At 34.8% G+C, this 24,558-nt stretch overlaps 2 protein-coding genes across 2 annotated transcripts in view; both read left to right on the top strand.

Annotated features, from left to right (window-relative positions):
* The first annotated feature begins 840 nt into the window (after positions 1-840).
* On the top strand, positions 841-23,565 carry LOC143244967 (uncharacterized). The gene is made up of 4 exons (XM_076490586.1): positions 841-1,046; positions 13,154-13,557; positions 20,428-20,636; positions 22,370-23,565. Exons 1-4 carry the CDS (start codon positions 972-974, stop codon positions 22,612-22,614), a joined length of 933 nt encoding a protein of 310 aa, XP_076346701.1. The 5' UTR covers positions 841-971; the 3' UTR covers positions 22,615-23,565.
* Positions 23,566-24,441: 876 nt separating this feature from the next.
* LOC143245590 (nuclear pore complex protein Nup214-like) overlaps positions 24,442-24,558 on the top strand; it is a 9,123-nt gene continuing 9,006 nt past the window's right edge. Inside the window, exon 1 of the mRNA XM_076491947.1 lies at positions 24,442-24,480. Within this exon, the coding sequence (XP_076348062.1) occupies positions 24,442-24,480 (39 nt within the window). The remainder of the gene's footprint in view (positions 24,481-24,558) is intronic.

Here is a 24,558-nt window from a genome sequence, read left to right on the forward strand (position 1 = left end):
AAATATCAGTATATTTAACTTGCAAGATGTATTTTACGTTGCACTAGATGTGTTGGTTTAAGGCTAGCCATCCCCAGTTTAGCAGTATAAGACTAGAGGGAAGGCAGTTAGTCATCATCACCCACCGCCAACTCGTGGGCTTCTCTTTTACCAACGAATAGTGGGATTGATCGTGATATTATAACGCCCTCACGGCTGAAAGGGTGAGCATGTTTGATGCCATGGGGAAACGAATGCCTTAACCCGCCTGACCATGCCAGGCATTAATAACAATATAAATATTTTCACAATAGCAATTACTTTATGAAATTATGAATACTTAATTATGAGTACATAATTGTACTCACTATGAAACAGAAACACAACTTGAAATCCATGTAAGAGTTCATAAAAATAATGTTAATTTTATTTTTAAAAATATTATAAATATTAATAAAATTATTAAATAACGTTCACCACAAAAACAATTACTGACTATAAAAGCATGGGTTTACAGTAAACCATTACACAATGCTTGTATTAATTCATCTCCGATTTTAAGGATTACGATATATTTTTCAAACAATGTACACATTATCATTGTGCACAATAGAATCAACAATTTCAACTGAATGATATGTGAGTTACAAACAGTTTTAATTGAAACATATAAGCCAGTGGCTGAGTAACTGTTTAATTATTAATTCATCCTTTTTTTTTCGCACTTGTCTAATTACCGACTAATATGTTTTAATCAAGTAACTGAGTTTCCAGGTTGTAATGTGTCGTGAGAAATGAGGAATAGTTAATTGGGCCTCTCAAGAACCGGTTTTACATGGTGGGAGTAACTCTCGATTACGTCATTAAATGACGGTAGTGAGAGGGCTAGGACGATGGATGTACTCACATTGTAAGACCGTCTAGTTTAGTTCGTGTACGACAAAGTTACTTCAACTACGCTGTAAACACTTTTCGCTGTATGAACACGGCCCATGGATTTCAGTACAAATAACAAGAACGATGACTCTTTACCAGAGAAGGCTGGAAATGTTACGGAAAATCAACAGGTTAGTGATAAAAGATTTCACGTTATAGATTGTTCGAAATGATGGCGTTGTGTACGACACAACTTATTAATGGTTCAGTATTACTAGCTGTACGAAAAGGCCGTAACATTCTGCAAATGGTAGAGTGACATAAACTATTATTTCACTAAGAATGTATAACAGCTTTGTAGACAAAATTTTACACTGATAGACTTGAACTGGCAATTTATAAACACTACAAAGAGAAACAAAATTATAATTTTGTGTTGGAATTGTTATATTCGTGTAATGCACGAAGTGTCTGAACAGAGGCGTTGGTACGTTAATTAATAGAATCAGGGCTTGGGCCCATAAGGACTGAATTTTTTTATCTTTCAGTATGATATCAAATCATGGTGTTCTATTCTGGTTTTTCAAGATACCAGCTGGAGATTCAGAACACTGTCAAATAGAATCGGGACACAAGCCCCGTGTGCCACTATGTAGCGGTGTCTCTTCGTCTGCAATAATAAACACTGCCGAAATATGTACTTACGGTAGGATGCAACTCGTGTGTACATGTTGTAGGGTTAGCAGTCACTCCTAGTGTGGCCAACTGCTATTAACAGACTGTCAGTAGACTTATGTAAAAGTCAATAGAAAATTAGCTATGTAGATGTAATGTTATTCGTGTAATTATAACTGTCATCATATTCCTGTGTAAATAACAAAGTACCGAATTTGCATTATATTGAAAGGATAGAAATCCACACGTTCTATATGCCCACCCCTGTTCCCCATATCAACCTCTCATGTATTATTGTTTTTTCTGCATTGTTGTTCACCAATCGTTACGTGATTTCATCAAATTTAATTTCGTGTTGAGACTTTACCATTTTCCCGAAAAAAGTATGAAATGTGGATGTGGTCTACATAAATCAAGTGTTAATCAAAGCCTATGGTTGACTACCTTAGCAATTATTCTTCTCTGTGATTCTAGGCAGTTAAAACATGTAAACTTTAGTGTTTAAACACGTATCACAAACCTACATCAGAAATCCTCATAAGTGCAAAAATAGTACGAATATACTCTTCTGTGACTAAATTTCTGATAAGTTGATACCGTGAAACACGACTTCAGAAAATCAATTCAGTAAGACAGAACGTGAATCAAACGTCACAAAATATACAAGCCTGGGTTAAATATTTTTATAGTATGTTAAAAACATATCTACCATAACTTTTGTACATGAATTTTACAATAAATTAATGTTAAAGTAAGTCTAGCTTCGGTATTGTTAAGTTTACGTTTTCTTTCCATTGTTTCAAGCAGTGGCGGATTTATTGTTGTGTGGACCCTACATCCCATGTAATATTACATAGAATAAAATTATCAGTGTATCGAAATCAGTTTCAGAAGGTTTAGAAAAAAAATCAAAGGGAACAAAAAATTATAATTAGATTGAACATTCTTCAGCCGAATCGTAATTTTTACAAAAATCTTAATATATATAAACATTGATGAAGAGATAGTATCATATAAAGACTTACGTTAGTAATTACCACTTCTAGTTCCAAGTTTGACTGTGTGGGTATTTGGGTATTGATGTTGTTAAATACCCAGGAGGGTCAGGTACATTTGACCTCTTCCTCCCTCCCGAACGATTATAGCGTCTGTCTTTAGGGTTTTTTTTGGTTTTTTTTAAGCTTTGGGCCAGAGTAAAAGTATAACATCATACTCAGGTCCATATCAGGGCTCAGTCCATGCATGGACGAACAAGGAGTTTTTTTTTTTTCTTCATTTAATTTTTTTTCCATATATATATATTTTTTTGTATTTTTCTCGATTGAGAGAATGCTACTACTACTTGTAGTAACACACACAGAAGAAAAGAGAAAGTAATAATAATTATTATTATTAAATACTTGAATAATAATTCAAAAAGAGAAAAAAATATATAATAATGATTAAAAAAGAAAATAATAATTATAATAATAAAAAGAAACAAGGACTAAGTGTCTAGTGCATAGTGGCCAGCTTGTGTTACATTTCTTAAATATATGTTAAAAGGGGAGAGGTATTTAGTACCATTTACATCATGTACGTGATATCTGTCGAGATCACACATTAAGTCATTTTTATGCCAATTCTTATTGAAATATTTTAGAGAATTATGCAAGAGTCTTTCAGCTATTGTATCTATGTTTGCATACTTGTGCATGAATGTGGTTGAGGTGCTACGTGGTACTTTATATGCAGAAGTTAGTACAGAATTTTGTATACGTTGAAGTTTCTGTACATGTGTGGGTGCTATGTTAATCCAGGCAGGTGATGCATATTCTATTGTTGGTCTAATGTACGTTTTGTAGATTTTAAGTATGTTGTCTGGTGATGTTCCTTGGATTTTACCTGAAAGACTTCTTGCATAGTTTGCTCTTTTCCAGATTCGTATCAGTACATTTTTTAATATGTGGTAGCCACGTTAATTTTGAGTCATAGGTTAGACCTAGAAATTTAGCAGAAGTAGCAGTCAGTAAAAGTGATCCATTCATATAGAGTTTTGGTGGATCTTTTTTCAGCTTATTCAGTCTGCTGAATACTATGACTTGGGTTTTTGGAATATTAATTTTGATTCTGTATTTCTGGCAGTATTCTTCGATGTTATTTAGGACTGGTTGTAAGTTCGTTGCTGCTATTGACGGAGTGGGGGCACTTTTCCAGACTGCTACATCGCCAGCGAACTGTGATGCATAACCTAAATTTAGGTCCGACAGAGGCATATTACTCACGTACATGATAACTAATATAGGGCTAACAACCCCTCCCTGCGGGAGTGGGCCCCATTTACATTTACTTTACACATTCTGTTATCCAGGAAGTTGGACAGCCAGCGAATAGTTTCCTGGGGTAATGCCATTTCAAGCAATCTATGTCGTAAGCCGTTATGCCACACTGTGTCAAATGCTTTCTCAATGTCGAGAAAGCAAGCTACAGTGCATCCTTTTTTGTTGAAACTGTCGGTAATTGATTCTGTAAGTCGAATCAGGTGGTCTGTAGTTTGGCGGTTTTTTCGAAATCCGTTTTGAATTTCTGGTAATTTTGAATTTTCTTCTAAGTAAACTGACAGACGATTACTAATTATCCTCTCTAATACTTTGCCAATACAACTGGTTAAGCTAATCGGGCGGTAGTTGTTTGGTTTATTCGCTGGCTTTCCTTCTTTCTGGAACATTAATATTATTGCTTCCTTCCAAGAAACTGGGATATATCCAGCTGATAGTGAGAGATTATATAACGCTGTTAGGTGTTCATATAATCTCTGAGTGCCTTGTTTTAGGAGGATAGCTTGAATACCATCTTCTCCAGGGGCTTTGTTTTTTGTGTTGTTAATAGCAGTTACGACTTCTGTTACAGTGATATGTTTTATCAGTTGATGAGTGCTCCAGTCTTTTGTTTTTCTTGGTGTGTAATAGTGTTGACTGGAAATTTAGGTGTAAAAATGCTTCTGTTTTGATCAATAAAGTTTGTGACTGTATTATAAAAGTATCTGTTCATGTCTGGTTCATGATGTGTTTTGAACGTGTTTTCTAGGTGTTTTTTAAATATCTCGGCTTTTTCTGTGTTAGTGTATGCTGTTTCTCCATCCAGTTCCAGTGGTGGATATACTGTGTTTGTTGTTCCTGTGTTTGTAAATCTTTTCAAGTGTGTCCAGAATTGTTTAGGATCAGTTTTGTGATTTAGATCGGAACAGAAGGTGTCCCAGTTTTCTTGTTTCTGTTGTCTGATTAAGTTTCGTATTTTATTCCTTATTGTGTTTATCTGAGTTTTAAGTGTGAGGTTGCGATTTTGAATGTACTGTCTGCGGAGTATACGTCTGTTTTTAATTAAGTGTATTATATCTTTATGTGGTTGCCATGAATGAGTTGTTGTGAAGTGTTTTTGTTTCGGTATCGAACTGTTGGCTGCATGTTTTAGACACTCAGAGATGATATGACAGTATGCATCTATATCTGATGCGTCCGCGGCAATATGTAGTACTTCTGGAGGTAAGGTTTCATTTAATATAGTTTGAAAACTGGCCAATTAGCTTTTGTAGTTCAGTTGGTCTCTCACTATGATTTTATTTAAGTGGGGGTGAGATTGAAGATACACCAAACTGGGAGGTGGTCACTATCTATATCGTGACCAACATGAAAATTTACGAATTTGCGACTCATATTTGACGAACATAGGCATAAGTCCAGTATTTCACTGGTGCCGTGTGCGTACGAAATATGTGTCGGTGTTGCATCGTTTAATAAAGTCATATTTGATTCATCCAGAAATTGAAAAAGTAAATTGCCATTTGCGTTTGTACTACGACAGTTGAATGCTATATGTTTACTGTTTAGGTCGCCAATAATAATAAGATTACGGTTGCTATTATACAATATATTCAATAGATTTACATCTAACACTGTACTAGGCGAGCAGTAGATGCCCGCCACAGTAACGTCTGTATGATTTTGCGTTTTTACATTAATAATTATAGATTCATTACAGGAAGGGATAGTAAGTTCCTGAACTATAAGTTCAGTCTTATACAATAATAAAAGACCTCTGTTTGGATCTCTATTATCCTTCCTGTCATGTCTAATAATGGAGTAGCCGTTTATTTTAAATCGATGGTAGTTATATAAGAGAGTTTCACTAATTATAATTACATCAGGTTTTATGGAGTTTGTTGTATCTTCAATCTCATGTTTCTTGGAAGCAAGAGCACTCTGGATATTGATGTGTAGAACTGTGAAGTTATCCATGTTTAGTAGAGTTTATGATGGAGGTTATAATTTGCGGCAGGAATTTGTGTATGTTTTTCAAAATGATTTTAACTATTATGTCTGTGAGACTGTTGGTGTTTGTAGGGTTTGTATATTCTGCCATTATTTCCGAGAAGGTGGAACTTATGGCAGATGTCAGTGTGGTTTCAATTGTTGTTGGTTGTGTGTTTTGAGGTGGTTTTTGGTATTTCCTCTTCACTTGGTAATGGTTTTTCCTGTCGGGATGATGAAGTTTTAACCACTGCAGCGTAAGTGTTTGTTTGTGTAGTTGTGCTTTGTGGTGCTGGAGTGGTAGGTGTGGGTTCCTTAATGGTTCGTGGTGGTGGCGGCTTGTTCATGTTGGGATTTTTAATTTCGTATAAGTGTGTTTTAATGGATTTATATTTCTGACAACCTTTATAATTTGCCGTGTGTTCTTCCCCACAATTGCAGCATTTGGGTTTGGGGTTCTGTTTTGTACACTGTGTAATGTGGTGATTCTCCCCACAGCCCACACAACGCGCATTTGCTTGGCATGCTGCTGCTACATGTCCAAACCTTTGGCATTGGTAGCACTGTGTGACAACCATTGCTGGTGTTTTTGTTTGTTCTACTGTGTACTTTTGATACCACATCGTGATACCATTATTAATGAATTGTGTAATATCCTGGCTGTTGTCTGTGACTACTTTGATTAGGTTTGTGGGTCTTTTAGTAATATTTGAAATTATGCGGTCTACTGAAATATGTTTTATGTTTTGTGTACTTAACTCTTCCTTAATGTCTTCTATGTCTATTGAATTATGTACACCTCGTATCACAAAAGATTTCGGTGTTGGTTTAGTTCCTGGTAAGTGTATTGTAATGTTTCCTGTTTTGAACGCGTCTGAAGGCCAAGCTTTTAGTAGACTGTTAAAGTCAGCGGGTTCCTGTCCTTGAACCAGAACACCGCCTCTCGGCAGACGCTTAATATTAGTAATCTTTGTGTTAGGTTTGCACCTGTATATTTCTTTGGCTAATTGTGGTTGGTTGAAACTACCAGGAACTCCTTGGATTATAATTGCGTACTTAGGTGATTTTGGTGCGAGTTGTGTATGTGTGTCTGTGGTGGTTGTTCTTTGTTTAATTTGTTTTTTCTGACTTCGAGTCTGCACAAGCGTGAAGCCTTCGTCGTCAGAAAGAACTTCGTCTTTGTCTGAACTTGTTTGTTGTGGAATATCCAGGGTGGGGTTTGGGTTGCTTGAACTGCTAGTTGTTGGCATATTATAGTCTATAATCGTAGTCTTAGCTACACTATCTTCAGATGTTGAAGGCATAATATCTTTTACTAGTTTTCTTTTTTTTCTAGTCCTAATAGTATTTTCTTTAATAGGCGCTAACCTTGCTTTTAGTTCCTTTTCCGCTACGAACATTAAAGATTTTAATTTTACATCCTCATTATCTATTTGGCCACAGTCACTAGACTTACTTTTTGTCCCTGAAACAGACGGGCTTGCTCCCTCAGTCTCAGACGCTACATCGCTTTCCCTGGTCTCCGACTCCCCGGCCGGCATGTCGCCTCGTTGTTTAGCGAAGTTGTACTTCCTGTCTTGGGCTAATTCAAATGGTAATAAGGTCTTCTGTCTTTGTGTCTACTGGCGTAAAACTCGAAGTGAATAGTAAAAACACTACCAAAATATGAAGCGAAATATGGGTTGTATACGTAGAAATAAAGAGCCTTTCAGAGGTATGTCCTTCCTTTACCCTCTCCCAGCGCAGAATCCCCACTTCTAGACAGCTCAAATTCGGATCCTTCGAAATAATGAAGAAACAGCCCTTCGAGAATAGTGTTGCTCAAAAGTAGTTACTATTGTAGTTTTTTATGGACATAGTTTCAACTTCAAATACATGTTATTGTTGTGTGTTTGGAAGCTTTCGATTTGCTATTGCTTAGTCATTGTAGTACCATTTTAACATTTATCCGATAACACGTAACATTAGCATTGTTAAGTCAGGTTTTAATTGTTAGAGATCTTTTCGATTTTTAATTTGTACTGTTTATGACGCTCTTAATTTTAAGAATAACTGTAAGCCGAAACTTTGGGTTTCAATATAAACATTTTTGTTTGTTTGTCTTTATTTCTGGAGTGTTTATAGTTTTATGTGAACATGATTTCAATCCTCCAGATTTAAAAACTGATGACCTCTAGTGAATCATACACACGTTCTACGTAGAGCTATGTTAACAAGGGTAGGTTGGATTGTTTTTGTTTGTTTTTTTTCGTTACCATTGCTAATATTTGTAACAAAATTGAAAACGTTTTTGTAAGAATAACAACACTGCCTCATTTTACAGCTCAACAGCAAGTTCGCTGATGGAATTAACGAAAGATATACTTTCAAATAATTTTTCCTAACATATTTTTATTCAATAAAATGTTTCTTCAGGTGTGCTTTTAATAGAGTCCTTATTCAATTATTTTTCAACCTCGTCTTGGTGAAATAAATATTTCACCGCATTTTTACCTTATTAATTTATTTTGTAAACTTATTACATTTTGTACTTGCATATTTATTTTCCGAACTGCAATTTTATTTACTTAAATTACAAGTTTTCTATGTTATTATGAATTTTAATATTATTTACGAAATAAGTTAAATATTTTTTATTAAAGTACTTCCATGTATAACGTGTACAATTAGAATGATTGTGTATTCTATCTTTTTAACGATTCGTTTTAGTCTAGTTTTCAACGTTTCACGGTATTTACTGCCTAAAGAAGGACGTCTTCCAAAAACATCGTACAAAATAAATCAACTAATTTTTATTCATAAGTGTTAATTTATCCATTATTACCTTTTAACTGCCATAAACAACGAGTATTTACAACTTGTATAACTCGTCATTACCGAAATAAATCACTACAAATAATACAAAAAAGCAAATAAATTGCATACAATTCATTAGTGTTTAGTATGTTCTTTAAACAGGATATTTAAGATATATTTTATGCTATCATAATTTCAGTGGCGGCGCCAAGGGGGGGCTTGAGCCCTCCCAAATGAACCAAGCCTCCCTCAGCCCCCCAATATTGTTACCTACATATATTCATAAAATATGGAAAACACAATCGTCGTTGTTGCTTAACAATTAACATCAAAGAGACATAGATTTGCAGAACTCAATGTCTTCATTAAGACGGAAGTATGTGCCGTGCGTCTCATAGCAACGTACTGAATGCACTGAAACTCGTGCGCTGTATTGCCGCTCCCTGTGTAATGCCATTCTATCTTGAGTTTTGACGAAGATTAGACAACAACGTTGATTTCAAGTTACAACAGATCATCAGGGATTTTACTTGATAAACCAAAGGTTTCACAGGGATTTACCCATTAATTTCATTTATCTTTTATTGAAAAGTAAAACATAGCATGCATGTATAAGTGTATTGTGTAGAGGTCAAAACTATGAAGCATTTAGCCAGTGTTGTGTCCTCTGTGAGATCATTTTGCATTGTGTATCAGCCATCCAAAATTGTACTGATGATTGGCATACACTTAAAATTGTAACTTACAATCCAATTAATGTTATACTTATCATTAGATAATAACCTTACATGTTAACTGACCAAATAATATTTCTAAACAATTCTAGAATGAATTTTGAAATTGTCATTGGGCTATTTAGAAGTGCCTAATTTAATGTAATGTAGTAGTTACATTATTGTAACAGTTGCTTGTCACACTTATGATAATAAGAACAATATCACAATCACAGTTTGGACCTGTATGAATAATGTGAACTTATGAAGAAACCGGCCTTTCTGTGAAGGTCAACTGCAAATTAGACATTTTGTTTTGGTGCTACTATGACCATTTAATATCCAGGCCGCGGGTTTGCTTTGTTCGAGCGCGTGTTTCCTGCCTCGAACGCCTTAAGCGTATGATCACCGAGCCGCTGACCATGGTGTACGCTCTGCGTTCGGCTAACGATCGGCTCAACCCGATCGAGATCCATATGCCAGCCGCACGCTACCCCCTCTTGCTCACTCCCATTAGCTGCCCATTATTAATCAGAGTATGAGTTTTCGATGAAAACTGCATTGATATTGGTAGTTACATTATTATAATTTACCATCTATACTTCATATCGATGGTATTTTGGGAAGCCTCTCCACAGTTTACCCTCAACGAAAATATCCTGGCGCCGCCACTGCATAATTTTATCAATGTATGATTGTGAATAGTATACCGAATAGTAGTCCTACATCAGGCAATTTAACCAAGATCGTTCTACAGATCAAAATAGTAACAGATAAAAACAAAAACAGGAGAAAGAGACGGATAAAACGTGTAATTCGGAATCAGGTATGAACATTTGACTTTACTGGTTTGAAAAGAAGAAACTGAACATGATGTAAACGAAGTAAAACCAATCTTCTTCTTGACCTTGTTTTACAGCAAAAACAAATAAAAGATGAACATGTGCAGAGGGCGTTGGATTGCACTTTATAAGATATTCTGAAGTCACTCCGTAAGAAATATTTCTACATAGCTTTATAGATTATTTTATAGACTGAGAGAGCACGACATTATTTACAAGGAAACAGAGGCCTGGCATGGCCTAGCGCGTTAAGGCGTGCGCTTCGTAATCTGAGGGTCGCGGGTTCGCGCCCGAGTCTTGCCAAAACATGCTCGCCCTCCCAGCCGTGGGGGCGTTATAATGTGACGGTCAATCCCACTATTCGTTGGTAAAAGAATAGCCCAAGAGTTGGGGGTGGGTGGTGATGACTAGCTGCCTTCCCTCTAGTCTTACACTGGTAAATTAGGGACGGTTAGCACAGATAGCCCTCGAGTTGCTTTGTGCGAAATTCCAAAACAAATAAACAAACAAACAAACAAGGAAACAGTAACCACATATGCCAGAATGCAGAAGCTACTTATTGGCTGTTCCAAATAAAAGTAGAGAGAGTTTAATCTACAGGTGTTTCCAAACTTAAACATAGCAGTGTTACTAGAGATGCGAGATCTATAAGTGAAACCCACCCAACATTGATTTTTGGCTGGGTTTAACTAGAACAGTAAGACAAGCGCTGAAAATAAAACCCCACCAACACTAGTTTTGACTGGGTTTAATTAGAACATTAAGTAATGCAAGTACGGTCTGAGATTGATTTTCTATATGTATGTTAATCTAAACGTTTGTATATCTGAATTTTTGTTTTATAAATTTTAGTAAACGAAATAAGTTAACCCGTTAAAGGAAAAGTGAAAATAAATGATATAACGTGTATTATTGCGTTGCAAAATAGATCCTGTGAACGTTGTAAATGCTAGGTTTTTTCATTCTCTTCCACAAAATTGTTTTACTTACTGAAATGTATTTTTGTCGTGAAAACTAAAAACAACGGTAAGTTCAAACCCTTTATGAAATATCATCTCTGACGTAAACAAAACCTTCCTTGTTGTGGATTCTGTTTAGTTTATGACGTCAGCTTAATATAGGTCTCGTTAGAAAAATTTACCAATCAGAAGATGCCTAATAAAAATAATACAGTTATGTGCGTATATTTGGCTAATATGAAAAGCTGGCGAAAAAAATGTGCTCTCATACAGAAATATAAATACGGCAAATTTCATGTTTGTTGTCTTTCAAAATTTGTATTACATACTGGAGGGATTTAGACATTTTGATAAAAAGTTTAGAAAAAAACGACCTTTACACCAACTACAGGAACTGCAAAAGCGAAACGTCGGTTAAAATTTTAAAGAGAATTACTGCAGGGAAAAGGTCGTTTTTTGAAAAAAAAACTTATTAAAATGATACGGCAGACTTTGATAAATGCTACGTTTTCTTCAGTGTTCTCAATGAAATTGGACGATTTTATCGTTTGTGCTACACGCATACAAACCACTGCCAAAAGGTTATTTACGTTACACATTTTCTCTCAAGGAAACTGTAAATAATCAATAACTTCATTTTTTTTTTGAGGTACTATATTTAAGGTAAATCAGCTTTAGCAGTATTGCGCATGCGTATAATATAAGAGAGACATCGTTCATGTTTTATTGTTATCATATGCTTCTTGTAGATTACTCGAGTTAATATAAACATGTAATTTCCTCGGAAAGGGGTTGAAGAACGCCTAGAGGGGACACCTGTTTTAATTACACATACCATAATGCAGTAATGTATCGTCTGTGAGCCGGTCAGCACAAACTAAAATAACGTTAGTAAAACGTGCGCATGCCATGAATAGCGAGAAGGATTATGCACTCCATAAGCTACAGCACAGCATGACATGTGAATTTTAAAAGCGAGAAATAAAAATAATTATTACTCTTAATTTTGATTTAATTCACTCTTGAAACAGAATATATTCAGAGGCCCCCTCAAAAGTACACTTAGTATTATCGCTATTTTTGGTTATATATAGCAATTGAGTATTGATTATTTCATTTATTAAAGATAATTTTATTTATCTCTTGTTTTAATTTTAAAATACTGTTGTTTGTGGTAGCTTTATCTTCGATCTTTTAGTTTCAACTGCCACTAGTTTGTATTAACTTTTGAGTTTCACATGTAAGTTTTGTGGTTGAAAATAGACCAAACACCATTTCTTATTACTTCCGAGGCTGTTTATTGCGAGGTGCTAACAGAAAGGCCAAGCGATATTCTGTTTGGTCCATATCAGTGTTTAACACTTTCAAACACCACAAATAATGACACCTGCCGGTCAAACTTGCAACAACAAAAACAAACCAAAACTATGACGTAATATTTTGTTATTATTATTTTTACGTTAAACAACACTATGAAATATCACGTTTGATTGCAATTGATTTTCTGCCGAATTTCCGAAGTGAAGAATTTCAGACCATAATGACCTATGAAAGTTAAATTTAATATATATGTGTATGTGTGGGTAAAATTTAATGAATATTGGCTCACTTTACCTGTGGTTAAAACACCTTTAGTTCTTAATTCTGTTCAGTGTATGACACGTTTTACCAAAAGCATTGACTACAAAAATGATACCAGATATTTGACAAAGAGCTAAAAGTTATTTCAGAATTTGATTCAATGTTTTCTTTTGTCAGCTCACACGCCAAACCTTCTTGGTTGGTTGAAGTTAAAATATTATTTACTATGTGATGTTTGAAAACGCATAAAAAAAGTTTGTGATATCACATTAATAATAATTAGCTAAACCTTGTAAGAAAAGAAATTCTTGAAAAATTGAGTCTTAACACTTAATCGTTTCTGAAAACTTTGTAATGAAAAACTAAAAGTATGTTTATGATGTTTGAACGTATATACATGAATTTGAGGTCGCTAAAATTTAAATTTTAATATTTTGTGTTCAAAGCCACAAGAAAAATATTTGGTGAACGAAGACACATCCAATTTTTTGAGGTCCGAGTTACAATGCTGTACTTCGTACTTCGAAAAATTATTTTTTCCGGTTATGTTGGTAATAGGAATTTATGAACTGGCTGAATATATTAGTAAAATTTCGGGTGACTCTCATGCAACAAAGAAGTACTTCGAGAGTGGAGAATTTCACCTGTTCGTAATTTCACTGACGTGCCTCTTGTTACCTGTCATCACCTACACTGTATACCGAGTATTTGAGGCTTTTGCAAGAGGAAGCGACAGTTTTTCATATATTCCTGAACAAATATCTGGTGTCTCCGATAACAGTGGAAATTTCAATAAAGTTTGCACTCTTGTACTTCACGGACTTCTCATCATTCCATGGCAGATTCGAAAGTAAGTAAACATTTTGTTAACCATTATTTATCCCCTTTAATAATTATCGGAATACCCCTGTGCTCCAATGATGCTTACTTGAGTAGGGGGTCTCCAGACGAGAGGAGATCAAATGATACTGTCTGAGGGTCACATAATTGTTCCAAAACACACAAAGGTTTCCAGTGTCTTAGGATTACATAACTGTCATATAATAGGTAGCAGAAGCGTGACAGAGTAATGAAGTAATAGTTTCATAAAGTGGTTACAGAGGGCGCGGCTGTACTGGGGGAGAGGTGACATCATACAGAGCACCAAAGGGCACGATTGTATGACGAGCGTGCAAATCATTCCCCAGTGAATCACCAGAGGATTACGTTGATCAACAGATAAACATATGATCAACTTTATAATAACAACGGAAATCTTAACGTTGCTAATTTATCTAATTTACATAACCTTATATTTACAGTTATCAGTACTGAAATATTTCAATCTCTCTTTCTCTCTAAATAAAACTTACGTTAAATCCGCTGTTTTCGTCTATTTCTTATTGTCAACTTTACAGTTTCTGCTTACACATTTAATTGCATTAAATACGTTTTACAGTGGTGAATGGTCTTAATAATGTTCTATAGACTTATGGCATTACTTGGCAAATCATGTTACCAAGCTTAATGCCGCTAGGGTGAATACGTAGTTCAATAAAATGATTAGCTCAGTGCAGTGTCTTAGCTATGGTTATGTAATCAATGTCTGGAGTTAATTATCTGTCTTCATGTTACAAGAAAAACTTATTTGAACTGATCGTGTTTTCATTTAATAATTAGTTTGTACATGTCATAAAAGTTGTGAAGCCAAGTAAAACCATTGTTTTAACGAGACAAGTATTGTAACTGTTAGACTATGTCAAGTTTTCACACATTCTGTTATAATTTATATATTATTTGAATGAGGCAAATATTATAGTATAGCCCTTTTTACAATCAACAGTTGATTTGTCTGTAAAACACTTGGGTAGTTCATTAGTTCTCGCTTTTCTAATTGTCATAGTTCTGTATGACATGTGTGAAACTTTGCACATTTACTGCTGAACATCCAAAGTCTGCAAAGGCGAAGTCCACGCTCACTAGGTGAAGTTTAACGTCACTCAACGTCAATAACGAGTATTTTCCCCGTGAGCATCAATAACTGCTTGGCATCTCCTGCCCATGGAAGCGATGAGATGACGAATCACATCCTGTGGAATGGCTGTCCACTCAGCCTGCAAAGCTGCTGCAAGCTGAGGTAGAGTCTGCAGTTGAGGTTGTCGCCGTCGCAGACGTCGGTCCAACTCGTCCCAAAGATGTTCGATGGGGTTTAAATCTGGTGATCTGGAGGGCCATGGAAGAACGTTGATGTTGTGGTGTCTCAAGAAGACAGTGGTGAGTCGGGCTGTGTGAGGACGGGCGTTGTCATGTTGAAAAACGTCGTTGACGTTCGCCATGATGGGTTGCACATGGGGCCTAAGAATCTCGTAGACGGTTGCGTACGGTCTGAGCGGAAATCCTACGCAGCCCTGGTATGGTTGAGGCAGTAGACGTCGCAGTGGTGGTCCTATCCCGAAGGTAACGTAACCAGATGTTGCGATCTTGTGTGGGCGTGGTCACACGAGGTCTGCCAGATCGTGGACGGTCACGAGTTGATCCATGTTTTTTGGTGACGATTCCATAGCCTTGTGATGGTGCTTGGGTGGACATTCACAGCTCTGGCAACATCTGGTCGAGATTCGCCTGCTTTCAAGCGACCAATGGCGTTGTTGCGTTGTGCTTCAGTCAGTCTTGGCGTAACTGTATTGCGTGTCGGTGGCTTGACACTGAGCTATGGAAACCGAGAACCCGTCACTTTTATAGGGATTTTGCACATGTTGTACTTGCAGAATATGCAGATCTCTCAAACAAATTTATTGGACACGCATGCGTTTTGGCGAAAAATCCGATATTTTCCTCCGTTTTCAAAGTGCACAACTTTTATTGTCATTTTAGTCTGACAATCAGTGCCTTAACACGTGTAACATCACATACTCTGAGCTTGTAACGTTATTACATATATTTCTCTTTAAAATAACAAAAATATCCCTTTTGCGTTTCTTGTTTTGAAGAGTATATAAATCTCGTACATGTACTTACCTTATACTTAACATCGAAAATAAATTAAAACAAGTTAGAGTCTTTATAATCACACAATTTCTGTATAAATTGAAAAATAGTGAATTATAAATTTAACATTCACCATATTTTAACTTAACTAGTATTAATAAATTTGTGTGTGTTACTGAATTTAAAAGTCGGTAAACATATTTTGTTTATTCTGTCATTTTACATAGTGATACAAAACATTAAATATATGTTCATGATATTCTGCTTCGCTATTTGCGCTAGCCCTTTCTAATTTAACAGTGTAAGAGTAGAGAGAGGACAGCTAGTCATCACCACCCACCGGCAACTCTTGGGATAATCTTTTTACCAACGAATAGTGGGATTGCGCGTAACATTCTAACGCCCCTCACGGCTGAAAGGGCAAGCATGTTTGGTGTGACGGAGAGTCGACCCCGCGCCCCTCGGATTACGAGTCGAGTGCCTTAGCCATCTGGCCAATCCAGACCATGTAATATGAAAGAATAAACTATGTTTAGTGACTTCTAAATTCAGTGACGTACAAAAGTTTATTATTGCCATTTAAGTATGGTGAACATTTAAAGTTATAATATATTATTTTTAATTTAGGAATGTGTAGACTTTACAATTTATTTTCAGTGTTAAAAATCTCACATGCATGAGATTTGTATCTCAGTAATGAATGTATAATCGTAAATAGCGACTACGCTGTGTATTATAATTGACTCGTTCAGCTTTTCTTGTGAAATGTTACTTTTTTCCTATTGGCCCATTCTTTACTTAGTAAAATGTCAACAAACCATCAAATGTGATTGATTGAGACTAAATATCCAATAGGGTTGAAGTGACTACACCATTTGTGGTTGAAGTGACCACACAAGTTATTAACCTTTCTATCATTTGCGCTTGTATTCACTGTTAACGACCCGGATAGAAGTAGAAAGAGTACTTATATGTAGTAGTTTGTTTAATGTTCTAAATTAAAATATCTACAGAATATTGAGTAATAATTTCCTACAGTAATGATGATTAAACATAACTTTATGTAGATCCTTCAAAATTAAACTTTAGAGAATCAAATGAACTTAACACTAAACGTGTAATTGTCGTATGTTATTTATAGATTTAAATAAGCATTCTCTTCAGGAGAAATAGATGTTTTACAATATAAGAATCGTAAAAGTGAATTAGCAATAAGTGTTTTACATAAAAACGTCAGGAACTGCAAAAAGTATGTCATACTAAATTAAATGTAGATGTGAAACTATAATCAGTACGTTAGTTATGCAGTAAATCGATACTTAAAACACAATTGATTACACAAACTGTCTTGTTCAGTATTTATAAAAAATATATATTGCATATGAGGACAACTTTTCAGGATGTATATGAATTAGAGAAGCAGAACAAATGAATTAGCGAAGCCTTTTATACATAAAGCAACAGATAATTGTAAAAGGGGCTATACTATGATATTAGCCTTGTAACATTATGTGCCTACAGAAACACCATCCGCCTGTGTAATAAAGTATGCAAGTGAATACCACAAAATTAGTAATAATGATAAGAAATGGAGATTAAAATAGCAGATTTAATATAAGTTTCACTTGTATAGTGAGACTGTAAGTGTGATAAAGATAAAAACACATTTATTTGCTGATAATTGTAAATTATGTAAATTAGGTAAGTTATTAATGTTAAAACTTTGATTGTAACTATAAAGTCGATAACATGCTTATCTGTTGATCTACATCACCCTTTTTTCGTTAGTTCGCAACTATCAGCGCAGTCATCATACCAACGCGCCCTCTGTTGTTGCATTGTGGAGCTACGATGTCATCCCTTCTTAAGACATCAGCATTCTCTGGTGCCATTTCAAGAAACTACGATACTATCACTTTATCATCACTCTAGTGCTTGTCACTTAACAGTTGCGTAACCTCAGGCACCATCTTTTGATCTCCACTCATCTGATGATTCCCCTCCCCTCCCAATCAGGCGGAATTCTTTGTTTGCAGAGGTTTTTTGTTTTTCGAATTTCGCGCAAAGCTACACGAGGGCTATCTGCGCTAGCCGTCCCTAATTTAGTAGTGTAAGACTAGAGGGAAGGCAGCCAGTCATCACCACCCACCACCAACTATTCTCTTTTACCAACGAATAGGGGGATTGTCCGTCACATTATAACACCCCCACGGCTGAAAGGTCGAGCATGTTTGGTGCGACGGGGATTTAAACCTGCCACCATCAGATAATGAGTCGAACGCCTTAACCCACTTGACTATATCTGGCCATTTGCAGAGGTATCCCATAACTTCTCCCGTTGTAGAAGGCATTGTACAAGCATAAACATCTTGCTACTCAATAAATATTTTATTTTTCATTTAGTAGGGAGAAAGCAGTAGCTTAGTTAGTGTGAAAAAATAAAACATTTTATTGATACCTGTTCTTTTGGATGGAAATTGCTGTGAGTAATGCTTTTCCTCTATACATGATCTGAAGCCATGTTTCTTAACCAACCTTCCAGTATAACCACTTAATCTCTTCGTGGGAATTTACGAAAATAAACAAATAATAAATTACAAGGTATTCGTACATAAGTCGTAAAGGTTTTTCGTTGTACATGCATTTTAGTGGTTCGTGACAGTTTAGGAAGGCAGCAAGCCTGCCTCAGGTATCAAAACATTGAGAAACGCTGCTATGTGATCTTGTTGGTTTAACACTCCTACGAAAAGTGGGGCCTAATAGGCCCCAGAGCAACTTGAAAGGTTATTAATATTAGGCTAATAATTTTGTATTTAAATGAAATTGCCATTTAAATCCATTAATGAATGGATTAACGAGATTCCCACTGTCCCTATCTACTATCTAGCGAAACCACAGCCAGGGAACGGGCTTGGAGAAATCAGGACTAGAAACGTCTTTTCGTAGGAATGTTAAACGTATCCTGTATTTTATTAACTTAACACTTTATATGATCATTTTTGGACAGGCTGTACCACTGCTATTCTTAGCATGGCCAGGTGGTTAAGGAACTCGACTCGTTATTCGAGGGTCACGGGTTCGAATTCCCATCACACCAAACATTCTCGTCCTTTCAGCCGTGGGAGTATTATAATGTGACGGTCAGTCCCACTGTTAGTTGGTAAAAGAGTAGCCCAAGAGTTGGCGATGACTAACTGTCTTCCCTCTAGTCTTGCACTGCAAAACTTATGGAGAGCTAGTGCAGATAGCCCTCGAGTAGCTTTGCGCGAAATTCACAACAAACCGAGTTTAAAGGATACGTTTGTGATAATGTAATACGATGTATCACGTGTATCCTTTGAGTATTTTCGTATTTTGTACAATACGCGTTTAGCTTCAATACCAGGAGCAGAATGATTGTTCTCACGACACTCTACTGACTTTGTCACCAATTTTTATCACGAGGCCTTTGTTGTTGTTATTTTCACATTTCTAATAAACGTTTTACTTCACTAAAAGGAACTAATACAAAGAAGCATTTTAGAAAGAACTGAACTTAACGACATTAAAATGTAACATCTATATGTTTCAAAAATTTGTTTCATAAATATTTTAATAAAAACTGTACAGTTACATAGTATTTTATTTTTGAATAGTGTGAAAATTTTATCTTAGAAGAAACAATCGTATTAAAAGTTCAACTGTGATAAGTTAGAAGTATAGAATTGTTTTTCTGACAGTTTTAGAATATTACGGTCATTCTGTTAGAAAACCAACAGTTTTTGAATAAATATCTGTTCAACTCTAACATAGAACTGCCTTTCTCGCTCTGAACAAAATTTTAACATTCTGAGGTAACCAATTTACAACAAAAGTATAATACCTCTCTCGATTAACTGTACAACCACATCGTAGGAATTTTCTTATACAGTGGCTAATGGACTTTCAAACACATTTCTAGGAGTGTTTGAGATTATCCAACACACCTCAACAGTGCCAGCAGAGACTAATACATCAAAACAATTTTCATTTCTATTTATAGTAAAACTACATTTTGGTCATTGTTTGTTGGGTTTTATTATTAGAGCGGTGTATCAAAGTGTTACAGGTGCCATACTATAACTGATACATCAAAGAATACCACAACAGATCACTCATCTCTTGACCTGCTTTGTGACCGTATTTCCACGTTTCTGCTCTTAAGGTACTTAAAATGAAATGAACATTTTACAGCCAATGTGGCATATGAACGTTTGTAGGGTTAATTATCTTTGGACATGCAATGCTTGCAAATGTATGTTTCGGAGAATTTACCTCATGATTTTGAACAAATTCGACTGTGATCCACCAAGATATTTAAACAAAATTCAGGTGATACTTAAACAAAAGAAATTGAGAACCAGTCACTGGTATATTGTAAATTTTATTTATTTCCTATATTGTGCTTAATATGATTAAAAATATATATATTATCCAGAAACAAGATCCGTTAGGCACAACATGCCTTACAGACCTACCGTACGTAACTTTTGTGTGTTTCACAGAACCGGAAAATCAACGGTATGTTTGTTTTCTAACTTTTGTAATTTCTTTGTGAGAAATGTCAAGTGTAATAAATGTGCTATGGTAAACTACGGTCTCTTTCACTTTATTACAAACACTATTTGAATGTAGCCCACAAAAATAAATCACAAACCACTCTAATATCGAACTTTATGCGTTTATGCAAAGATTTACTGCATTTTCACTTGTACTTTTGTGTTTTTTTTTACAGACATGTTGAGGTTTTGAACTTTGTTGTGCCACGTGTTTGTCCAGTTCGAACTCCAAACAAAGAAGAATTAAAAACAACCAACGAACTGGAAAGAAACGCTTTGGTCTTACAGTTCTTTCTGGATTTCTACTCTGGATTTCTACAAGTTGTTCTTCAGCTGTATATATTAGTATCTTACTTCGATGGAAAGATAGATTTCAATACTCTTTGTAAGTAAGATAAAATTCACCTGTATTACGTATAAGTTTTTGTATTTATCTGAGACACTAAATAGTTATATTTTATACGTTATTAATATAAAAAAGACACCTTGTATCTAATCGGCGAAACAGAACTGTGTACATTTCTTTAGCATAGGCCAAGGCCTTTATTATAGGAATTGCGTTTGAAATATCATGTTTAATTATAATATGGTTACGTTCTTTCACGGAGATGTTTTCCAGTATTGTGTTTACAGCCGATAAAAACACTGAAAGGCAAAGCTTGTAAATATACGCCATTAATTTGCTATTGATGAAATCATATGTTTGTTGTGTTGCATGTATTTACAGTTTCTTTGTTTTGTTGTTTTCTTCACATCTTATCCATATATTTTTTATTTGATTACCCCCTTGTTTGTAAATGGTTTCCTAATAATTCATACGAGTTAATAATGCATGTTTTTATACAAAGAACAAACTACATTATTCGCCGTTACGGCTTCTTTAGTAATGACAGTTTCACATTATTTGAAACGAATTATTAACGTAACACCAAACCTGACCAGGCTATCTGAGTGTACAACGTGTGTCAGATGACATTTACACTAACTTTATTATATATGACCTTCAGTGACCAGATACTATAGAAGTACGAATGAACAAATTATTCGGTGTATCAAGCTATCATCTCCTACAATTTCTCTGAATTGGTTTTCGATTTAGATTGTGTAAGGATTTGGGTCAAACGTGAAATGTGCTAGTACCGTGTTTCTCCGAAAATAAGACAGGGCTTATATTAATTTTCACTCCAAAATTTGACACTAGGGCTTATTTTCGGGAGATGTCTTATTTTGATATATTAAAAAAAATGAAGTTACAAAGTAAAAATTATAAGACCTCTAAATAAATAGAAATTACGAAAAACATTCAGAAACTCATTAACAGGAATTTATTCAAAAACAATCATATCATCATCCTCTGGAATGTCTTGCAAATCATCTGTTTTTAAAATTCCTGCTGAGTTTTCACTTAACTCAATTTCTTGTAGAATTTTCGCACCTACTCTCTCATGTTGAGCAATAGAGGTTTCATTAGATCCAAATTCATTTCTTTACAGAAAGCAGTAAGATTCTTGCCCTGTGATTCCTCCACTATGCTTCTTTTATACTCGATCGAATAACTTTTTCTTACATTCATCTTGTTCTGGAGTGAAAATGACTAAAAAAATTACATTCTATTTAATGTTGCAAACTATTAAACTAACCATTTAAAATAAACTATTATTAAACTATTAAACTAACTGATTAATACTTAAACAAACTAATTAACTAACTATTAAACTAATTAATAAATTAATTTTTTTTATTTATTTCCTCTTCCTGCCACTCTTAACTAGGGCTTATTTTAAGGGTAGGGCTTGTATTAAAACTATCCCCAAAAATCACACTAGGTCTTATTTTATGGGTAGGTCTTATTATCGGAGAAACACGGTAGTAACTGCAGCCAGGCTATCACAGAACATACCAGAATAAAACGTTCGTAATTAAGAACTAGCATGAAATACGTGTTATGATAAATAAGTGCATGTGTAGTATGAATTATAATACATTTATGTAGTTAAATACACCGAAACGTTAAGACAGATTTGTTTTGTTCCAAGAATATATAAATTTGTAATCAGCATATTAGTTAATTTTCAGTCTTGAAACTTAAATATCTGTTTTACTTGATATTTTTTACAGCCAAGTGGGAACTAGTGGCTTCCGTTCTGAGTGTCAAGACCCTTTTATGTGCAGTTAGAAGAAAAGACGATGGTATATTATCTACTTTTCTTTCTTATTTAGGATGGGGTTCAATTTTTATTTCACGTGCGGTAGTTTTCGCTTTAGCCACGTCTGTCATATACTACGGCATTCTAGGTTTTTTCACTCATCCACGCTTTATTATTTTCTGTTTGGATTTCAACGCTTGTCTGGAGGTCTCATGAAATCGGCACTTCTGAAAACCCGACACCGTCACAATTATCGTATAAGAGGAAAATGCATTATTTCGTGTTAGTATTTTTTCTTTTCGGTTTACCATCACTCATATACTGGCCATATATGTTTCAATTACGCGAGGGTCGACGTTTCGTTATCTATATCGCCGTGATCGTTTTAGAAAATGCAGGTTTATATGCGATCTGGTTTTTCGTACCGACTAGTTTTTCCTGGTCATCACATCAGTTGTACAGCACAATTATTGTTGGCGGCTGCACAGTTCTCGGGGTGGCGTTTCTTGCTTTTTACTGTTGCTGGAAGCCTTCGCTAACTGACACAGTTGTGTTGTTTAATAAAAGAGCAGATAATATGACCGATTTTGGTATTTACTTTGACTTTTTTGATGCAGTATTCAAGTTGAAAGTGGACAAAAGAGATGAGGCGTTATTAACTGAAATTCGTAATAACCGCAGTGAAGATGACTGTGCTACTACAATCTGAAAATGAAAGACCATATAACTTTGGTCTATTGAAACAGAAAATCAATATTTTGAAATACAATGGTGTTTTTCTCCATTTATGTTTTATACTTATTGTATAATATATATCTTTACTGTGTACTATATTTTAGTAAACTTATTTACACATGTAATTATACTATTTATGTAAATAGTAGTTTATCTGTGAATGATGTGTTACAAGCCAGTTAACGCTAAAATAACTACGTCCACATATAACGGAGTTTTTCATCGCACAAGGCTAGTACTGAACGATTATGGTATATTAGACTGAATGTTTTTCATCGTAATTAAATATACTTCAGGCTACTTTTATCTATGTTTTTATTTTCTACATTTATTGACAATTTGCTAAAACTTAACTGAATTTGGAACGTTACAGTATCTTTTTATGTTCGTTTATTACAAGAATTATAAATAAAGAAATCTATTTCTGTTCTATTTTTGTTATCCTAGTTTTGTTAAACAAGCCAGATTAACTCAATGTGCGAGGAAATGAACTGATAGAAATCTGCACGGTGCTGTTAATGTGCTTCACATGAGGGAGATTCTCTCTATCAATTCTTACCTTCCATTTTATTTCAGCAAAGAATGCATTTTGCTTTCAAAGAGAAAGATCTGTAGTTTAATGTTAATATACGTTAAATTTCAAATCATTATATAAAAAAAACTGGCATTGCAAACGATTTCTGGCTTTAATTAATTGTCTATTACATGTTTTTGTTTTAACATCGGCAACAAAAAATATACATATTTATTTAGTCATGTACATCAACTTCTTATAATTATACATTTCGTGTAAAATATATAGTACTTCCAATTTAAGTTCTTAATATCAACTGAAAAAAGAATAAAGAAATAAGTAAATTTCTTCAGCTTCAAGTGTGTTTTGGTTCTGGTCGTGAATGTATGTTCACTGGAATATAAGTTGCTTGCTAATTTTACTCTAAAAGTCTACAACTATGGCAATCGCTTCTTGTGAAATATTCATTAATGGTGTTTTTTTTTATATCAACTTGTTGTTTTGGAACTGACAAACAATTATTTACATTATGAATATTATAAGAATATCAGCTGTTAGGTACCCCAAATGTGAATTGGATAGGCTTTGAATCTGAGAATTCGAGTTTCGTATTCCATTGTTGAAAAATCGCACTTAGCAATTTAGAGCCAGTAGAGTTTTAAAATATTGTCAAATTCCACAAGAAAAGCTCAAGACTTGATGATAGTAAGTGCTACTGATTAGCTGCTTTCAGTTCAATAGTATTAATTCTAAACCACGTCCTAAACTATGGAGTGAAAGCAATCGTCAGTTACATGGTAGCGCTTGAAACCAAGAAGAAAGTATTATTCAGGGTAAATAATGCCGTTTTTCATTGTTTTTTTATAATATGGAATAACTTTATACTCTGCAACAACATTTAAGCCGAACTT

Source organism: Tachypleus tridentatus, chromosome 2 (genome assembly GCF_004210375.1).
Source record: "Tachypleus tridentatus isolate NWPU-2018 chromosome 2, ASM421037v1, whole genome shotgun sequence".
Lineage (NCBI taxonomy): Eukaryota > Metazoa > Arthropoda > Merostomata > Xiphosura > Limulidae > Tachypleus > Tachypleus tridentatus.